The sequence below is a fragment of the Heliangelus exortis genome, chromosome 8, assembly GCF_036169615.1.
Source record: "Heliangelus exortis chromosome 8, bHelExo1.hap1, whole genome shotgun sequence".
Taxonomy (NCBI): Eukaryota; Metazoa; Chordata; class Aves; order Apodiformes; family Trochilidae; genus Heliangelus; species Heliangelus exortis.
The window spans coordinates 7,764,718-7,773,199 of record NC_092429.1 but is presented as its reverse complement, the minus strand read 5'-3'; the positions used below and the strand labels follow the sequence as shown (position 1 = coordinate 7,773,199).

General features: G+C 45.3%; 1 protein-coding gene across 1 annotated transcript in view; it reads right to left on the bottom strand.

The window, feature by feature from the left end:
• Positions 1-1,827: 1,827 nt before the first annotated feature.
• The window catches only part of AGBL4 (AGBL carboxypeptidase 4), an 891,229-nt gene continuing 884,574 nt past the window's right edge, over positions 1,828-8,482 (bottom strand). The window contains exon 13 of the mRNA XM_071750192.1: positions 1,828-2,671. Coding sequence (XP_071606293.1) covers positions 2,569-2,671 — 103 coding nt within the window. The 3' untranslated portion in view covers positions 1,828-2,568. The remainder of the gene's footprint in view (positions 2,672-8,482) is intronic.

The window sequence follows — 8,482 nt, the reverse complement described above, 5'->3', positions numbered from 1 at the left end:
ACCTGAAACCCTAACATTATATAGATATAAGCATTCAAAAAGAAATAATGAGGAATTCTGCAATTGTTTATGCAGTGAATATGCAGAAAGAGCATTATCACCCCTGTAAAGCAACTTTGAAAGTCTTCCACTAAAACCCTATAAAACCCATTGATAGTTAGAAATTAACACCAGATTAATTCAAAGGAGAATTTATACCCCCCTCAGCATACCTTCTAATCCATATCTCCAAGAGGTTATTTTAACTATCACACTGTCACTGCTACTCATTACTCTGCTTTTGGAAACAGGGAACCAGCACTGTGCCTTTTGCATGACTTGGCATTCATCATAGGAAGGCATTTCATTCCCCCTAAAAACATGCCCAGTTTAAACCCTTCACCTGGGTTTATCTGAATTTTAATACTGAAAATACCAAGTTTGCTTAGGGCTTTAAAATCATTTTCCTTCCAGTAGGATATCTCTTTCCTGTGTTCAGCCAAGTTCCCCTTACAAGAGAGAAACCAACTAATGAAAGCCCAGCTAATGGGTAGCAAATGCACAGACACAATAATCAGTTCAAGTTTTGTCAGCTCCTGAGTAGCTTGTTGTTTTTTCAGAGACATACAAAGCCAAATTCTTTTTCTGCCTTGCACCTTCTCACTCTGGCTGCAGTGATGGTACCTGGATGGAAACCACATGCCAGTTGCTCCCAGGATGTCTGTGGTCATGGGGCTCCAGATGTGCATGTGAGGTCTGGAGACACAGAATGCAGACTTCAGCCTTCATCCTACTTGCTTTGTGTCCACTTGGATGGAAAGAAGCTCAAGAACCTTACACAGAACTCCCTTCTGTACATTGAAACATAAATATAGGAACCACTTGGATGGAAAGAAGCTCAAGAACCTTACACAGAACTTGCTTCTGTACATTGAGACATAAATATGGGAACTGTATTCAAAGATAGATGAGCACCTTTGGGGGTCTGCTAGCTTCCTGGATGCATAAATGCAACCCAAGCTGCTTTCAGTTCTCCCTAGGATCACACCTGGGTTCAGTGTTGGTCATGCTTAGGCTTTGCAGCCAGATCTCCATTCCTGAATAATCACAGAGGAGTTTCACAAGAGACAGTAAATCTAAGTTACCTGAGAAGTCTATTTTAGGCTATAATTGTCTCTTTTCTCATACCTTTTCATTTGTCCCCAGGATGCATTCATTCTTCTCACACCCAGGCCAGTGTGATGATCCATCTGAGTCCAACTCTGTTCCTAGATCATGGCCCTGAAGTCCTGGGCAGGAGGAGAGGAGCAACCAACCCACCTCTTTTACTAGAATTCTCTCATGCTACTGTGTCTTCAAGGCTTCTTCATACCCAGAGGAGCTCTTTCAGTCTTGTTTCACCTGTTTAACCTTATTCTGGTTCATCCTTTCCCTCTCTTTCCACTGGGTCTTGGCACCTTCTGTGCTCCAAGCCACCATTGCAACCCAGCTCCAAGCAGAAGGCAGTGAAGAGAAGCTGCTGCTTCCCAAGTCTTCTGGAAGGTTGGCAAGAGACACTTCTAAGTGCACTCTCCCTTTCCATCTCCTGGGAAACACTCTGACTCCTCTCAGGGTCATTCTTTTACTCTCCAGTTTGAGAACCAAACTGAAACTTCAAATCCACACCACTGGCAGATGTTTCAATCAGTCTCAGAGTACAGGAGACAAGAGTGCTCAGTGATGATGGCTTTGAGCAGAGATTTCACTTGCTGGCCATGTAGTGGGAAGGTGAGAGGTTTTACTTGGGATTGGCACAACACTGTCCATCTCTTTCCATACTACTCCTCCCTCACTATTCCTCCTGTTTTTCTGGACACCAAGCAGTTACTGCTGGAGGACCATGGTTCCTACCTGTTAGGTCTTGCAGTGAGTTTTGTGCCTGCAGCCTTACAGTAACATTTCTCACACGACCCCTTTCCTCAAATGATCTGATAGAAGAGCAAAAAACCTAACCATGCAGCAGATGATAAACAGCACACAGAGGAGAGCCTGCCTGGCTCCCAGAAGCTATTTATCAGGCTCTCTTAATGCAAGCTAACAGGGCCAGCACATGCAATTGGCATAAGAGCTTCTGAGCCTGACACTAAAAGGGGAGACATCACATGGTGCAGCAGGGGAGCCAGGACTCCCTCGTTAGCTCATCGTATGGATTACCCCTGTAAAGAGAGAGCAAGGCTGATGGAGGAAGGGGAGGCTTTCTTATTTTAACAAATAGCTTTTCAGCCACTGCAAATTATTTCTGTACATCCATCAGGTCGCTTTTTTTCCCAGAGATGAGACAAGGAGGAAAAAAAAAAAAAAAAAAGCCCCGAGATTGATTTCCCATTTATAAATTAAAAAAAAAAATAAAATCTATAGTAAAATTTCTAGCTAATTTCCCTCTCCCGCTTTCCTCCTTGGACTATTTGTTATCTTTGAAGTACTTGTCTGGGAAAAAGAGAGAATCATCATCAGTTCCAGACTCTGACGTGCTCCTCCACCTTGCCCTGCATTCCAGCCTTCCTCTTCTCTCCTCTTCTTCTTCTTCTCTCATCGTGTGGAGAGTGACTGCTATTTCAGGTGTGTCTGGCTCCTCTTCTCTGGCTTGCCCCCAGCATGGCTGTCCCCCTGGCCCCGTGGGGTAGGGGACTTAAAAAGCAGAAGTTTTTCTTTCCTGCCAAAAGGAAGAGAGAAAGAGGACAGGTTCTGTAAGATGCTGTGGTGTTCCAGCAGCAGGTATGTGGTGTGGGGGTTGTGTTCCAAGGAGAAGCCCTGAGTAAAGTCTCACAGTGAAGTGCATCTGCAAGGAGGGCTTTGGCAGCTTGAGACAAATTAGAGGTAGTTAAAGACCAGCTGGTCACATCCTCCTCTGGGCAGAGCAGGGTGAGTCCTTTCAGGAGACTTCAAGGGCTTTGTGTTAGCTCTGAGCTCTCCCAGAGAAGGGCCCCACTGCTTGCTTCCCTTGGGTCTAAAGCACTCAAAGCTGTTTTTTCTCCTCACTGCAGCTCCCACACACTTGAAACATTTCACTTCTTTTCTGCTCATTAACAGCCCTTGCATCACTGTGAGTATTTCTAGCTGGGGCATGTGCTGTTCACAGGACAATTGGGTTCATGGCTCTGCTCTCCATGGGATTGTCCCCCTGCCAGGGATGTTCATAGCTGGGACCAAACCCTGTACAATGAGAGACTCCCCCTGGCTGCGGAACACCCATGACCCAACAAATGATCCCACTGCATCCAGCACCCAGACCAGGGCTTTAGAAGAGCCCAAGGTGATACTGCTGTTTCTCTGTGCCCATTAATACCAATGATCTAACATTGTCATGCAAAACTTTAGTTGTCACTAGAGTTTGGAGTGTGGCACTTCCAGAGCAGTGGGAATTTAACTACTGACCTGCAAAGGAGAAGAATTCTGCTAAATACAAAGTACTTTTTTGCAGTGATGCCCCAGGAGCTGAGGGGCTCCCAGCTGAACTCATCACAACTCAGCATCACACAAGCAGCACCTCAGCTTCCTGCAGCTTGTCCAGGGGAACAGACCTACTCTGTAAGGCTTTGGTTCCTGGTAAGTCTTACTACTGGTTTCCCAGAGAAAGTGCTGCTGAGTGTGCGTTTAACATGTGCATGATGAATGTTTGCTATTTTAAGGAAAAGGAAATTACCCTTTATTATCAGTTAAGACTCTAACATTTGTATTTACTTATACAGCCTGTTTGCTTAGAGGCCCTAATTAAAATCCTCCAGCTCACAGCCCTCTCCTCCCTCTGGGCCCTGACACAAGAGTTTCACAGCAAAATGGGCACAAGCAGGCAAACAGCCCCAGCCCTGCTCTGGCTGACTGATGGGCAGAGTCAGACCTGGAGAAAAGGGACACAACTCACCACCAGCACCGGGAGGTCCCACTGGAACTGCAGAGGTGCCTCTGAGCCAAACACTGGGACCAAGAGCCAGAGGAACCATGTCCTGGCCACCAACCCTGCCTGTGGAGCACCAGTGGAGGGCAAGGTCCCTCCACACTCACCCTGAGCATCCCCAGTTCTGAGCAGCCATCATCATACCTTGCCTCTACCAAGCTCCAACCCCATGGGTGCTTCATCTCCCACTTATTTTGGCAAAGCATCCATTACCTCCTCTTCCCAAGCTGGCTGTGCTGCAGCTGTAAAAGCAGATAGAACTTTAATGACTTTTCCTTTGTAAAAAGCAGCAAGACCTGATTATCTGTTCCTGTCCTGAGGAAGGAAATCAAACCACACTGTCAGCCTTGCTCATACCAAGCAAGGGGCTCCAACGAGCCTTTAGGGTGCCCACTGAGACACCTCTTAACCCTCTGCTCCCAGTACCCACCATTCCCTGCCAATTTTGCTAATTCACCCCCCACTGCTATGGCAGGACACAATTGGAGAGGGTCCTCTACTTGTGGCTGATCTACTGTTTAACCACATCTGCTGGAAACTCAGGCCAAGCTGATGATGCTGCTAAACCAATTCATACTAAGACACAACTGCTAGGAAGGGGAGGACCTGTCCATTCTCACAGCCATGTCACATGTGAAGTGACTTACCAAAGGCCATACAGCAGATTCAGGGAGAACTGAGAAGAGCTGAGAGGGAAACCCAGGATTCCAGATCCCTCCACCCTGACTCACCTTTGAGGGATTGAGCAACTCTAAACCTGCTCTCTGCACCTTGCAGGTGTGTCTTTGTCAGTGCTTCTGCTTTTCTTTGCAGAAGGATGTTTCAAAATACATTTTTAAAGACTTGAAATATTGTAGGGGCCAATGGAGCACAGGGCTTAGAGGGTTTTACCTCCACCAGCCCTCCCCACTGCCATCACAGCTGCCACCACTTCAGCATCAACTGCAACTCCACACTTCAGTCTCTAACCTAAGGCACAGTGGTATTTTGAAGAAACAAACACTGAGACAAAAATAAAAAAATTAGGACCCTGGGAGGGAGACCTGAGAGGCACACTGAAGTGAGAACAAGCAGTTTCTCTTGTGCTGTGTATAATTACATTGACATGTTCCTAGACAATGGTGGAGACCCAAACACAGCAGCAGCTGTGGATCAAACAGAGAATCACACAAAATCTTGGGAAGCCAGCCAGTCAATCCATCCATCCATCCATCCATCCATCCATCCATCCATCCATCCATCCATCCATCCATCCATCCCCTGCTTGGGGCTGCACCAGCACTGCCCCTGCTGACAGCCCCCATTCCCAGAGCCCAGGGATGGACCCAGCTCCCAGCCATGCTCAGGCTGCCTCTCCTTGACAGACACTGATTTCTCTGTGCTGCTGAACATCATTCCCATTCTCCTCTCTGTAAGTGAAGGAAGCAACAAAATATGAAATGTGCAAAGAGAAGAAAAATGGGTGTTAAACCTTCTTCCTTTTTCACGATGAGGGTAACAGAGCAATGAGGTTCTGTCAAACCAACAGCACTTACAGGTGGGGTTTTTAGACACTGGCCTTTTTCAGCAGCCATCCAAGTATCCACTGAACTGAAGCATTGTGAGCACTCTATTCACATCAGGTACTTGTGACACAGTGATTTTTTTGTATGTACAGCCAATTGAGGGACAGTCATTATCAAATGGTAGCTCTGCTGCATGCTCATCACATGCCCAATAGTTAATCTTGAAGCCATGCAAACTCTTCTGCAAATTGAAATCTCAGAGGCATAGAAATTATAATACCAAATTTATACAACATCTCTCACTCAACTAATTGTACATCAAAAAAATCACCACTTGAATAACCTGAATACAGTCACCTTTGCAGCTGAAAAACCCCCAAACACTATGTGCTTCATCCCAACATAATTTCGAATTATGGAACCCCCTGGGGAAAAAAATGCTAACCTCTGATTTCAGCAGCAGAATTGCTTCTATCTAAATCCAGCAAATGCATAATTCACATTGAGGTCTAGCATCTTGGTGTTTCCAGCAATTCCATCTGCAAAATGGGAATATTCTTACTGCATCCTGTAGCTCACTCGGCCCGTTTGCAGGAAGACAATACCGACATACACCTGGTCCAAATGTACTGTGCATCTTCAAATCTAAAACAACTGTCTCTGGGTTTCTAATTGCTAGAAAAAGTTAAATCCTAAAGGTCTTTAAATGAATCAGCGGGCCCAAAACCCAGGCTGGTGTTTTAGGTGAGCTAAGCTTTACAAAGCCACTGTCATGAGCTTGTGCCATGTGGCATTTCCTGACTTTTGTTTCCATCCAGTGAAGAAGATGAGGTGGGAAGTAAAAGATTGGAACTTTTGCAGCTGCAGAGCCAAGAAAAGAAAGCTATCCAAGGCATGTGAGTGGAATCAAAAAATGAATCATCAAGGCTGGAAAATGGCTAACCTTTGATCCCTGAAACCAAGAGATCTGGCTGTTGTCATGTAGCTGCTGATCTAATTTTTACATTTTCCCCTCCATACGGAGGAGACAAATTTCCATCACTTCCATTGCAGCCAAACAATCAGTGTCTGATTACTTCAAATACTTCACTCTCAGGGATGCACAATTAGCCAGGCCCACATCTGACACTGCAAAGGGAGGGCAGGATTTTCTGGCAAAGTCTGACAAGTTTCAAACATAAAAAGCACAAATCAAATGGCCCAGGAGATAATGACAGCCAGTGCCCTGGCAGTTAGATAATGTGCGTGCTCCAAAGCAAGGCCAATTAGAAGCAATAAAAACAAATTTGAAATGTTAGAGCAAAGGTCAGAAATCCTCAACCATTACTGCAAGCTTGATTTTTTTTCTTTTTCAAGCAGCCACTAGTGTCTGTTTCCAGAAAGTGAGCACAAATTCATGCTTGCCGGACGACCACCCACCTGTTATATCAAATTATTATTTCTGGGCCATACAAACCCCACAAACTTGGTGCATGGAGAATCCCAGCACTCTGACAGACTTCTCATGTCCATCCCCTGTGGCTGTCCCTTTCTGAATACAGGGGCTGGTCCATGTTGCTTTTAGGGAAGGCATTAGAGCCAGCTTCCCAGGAGTTTGCAGAGGGCTCTCCCTCTGCTGCAGAAGGGATCCTGCTGCTTGTCCATCCCTCTGTTCCTGCCCTCCTTCCCAGCTCACTGCAGCCACACATTCCTGCTTCTCTGAGGGGCAGCAGCTTGTAACTGGAGCCACCTTATCACACAGAGAAGGAGAAATAGCCACAATTACAAGAAATTCACGTGGCTCATACCCTGCTGTTGTTGTCTATCTTTACTGACCCTGGAGCAGAAGCTGCAGAGAGGATGGGACTCAGTTTTGGCTTGTCTTGGCTCTTCATCCTTCTATTTACTAAAGAGCAGCAGGAGAATAATGGGTTGCACTTACCTGATGAGGTGCTAGCTAAAAAGGGACTGTCTATTGAGCTTCTTCAAGTTACAGATATGATGTTGGGGTTAATGTGCTGTTTACATCAGACATTACCCAGGTCGACCCACCCTACACATAGCAACTGTTTGCTTTCAGAGCAGAGTGCTCTCTCTTCTGCTCTTTAGAAATAGAGGGAAAATCCAGACAAGGGTGAGGCGTAATAACACAGATGCTGTAAATCTGCTTACTGAGCCCTGGCTGCCTCAGAGCAACACACCCAAGGAAGGAAAAGGAAAGCAGGTGGGTGTCTTCAGGCATATTTCTATGAAGATGCCTATGAGAGCTAATCCAAATACATTTAGAGTGTAAATGTAAAGCTGATTAGTGGAACCACAGTAAGCTCCTATGTGGATATGCTCCTTCAGAGTAGCCATAATTCAATTTATTCATTTAGCTCATTTCCAAAAGTAAATTAAGGTAGGGTAAATTAAATTAAATCAGCTGACAGCACCTTCATTTTTGAAAGGGATTGTTAACATGGACCCAATCTACTTCATAGAGTAATGCAGATTATTTTCTCCTGCTGGGCAATCCGTCAGGCACTCTTGGCTCCCTGGGCTCATCCTGAGGTATTTTTACAAAACACTCTGTTCAGGAACTGTCTGAAAGCAGGACAAAGCTTGAGGTGTATTTGGCTGTTTGCATGTGCTTAGTGTGTGTGTTCTTAAATCCAGGGTAAAATCCTTCCAGCCTGCATTCTGGTTCCAAAGTGCTCGAGGAGGTAATTGTTGTAATGTGGTATTTTGGTCAGCCCTCTGCTGGGAGCTGGCCAAGAATTGCAGATCTCCCCAAAACCTGCAAATGGATCCTTGTCATAGAACCCACACAAATGTATCACCCTTTAAAACCTGAAAGGTTTTCTTTAACAACAGCTACAAATCTCAAGAGTTGCATAAAACGTGCAGACATGTGTGGGAGTGAGCTGGCAGATTACAATTATCAATAGAGAAGGGGGAAAGAACCAAAATTAATTTTTGTGGTAAAACATATAATTTGCCTTTAAACCCTAGTAGTGCTCCTATTACTAATGCAATTTACAGCCCTGGAAATCAAACTGAAATTGTTTGACTTCTCAGCTACTTGTGGTTGGTTTGTTTGTTT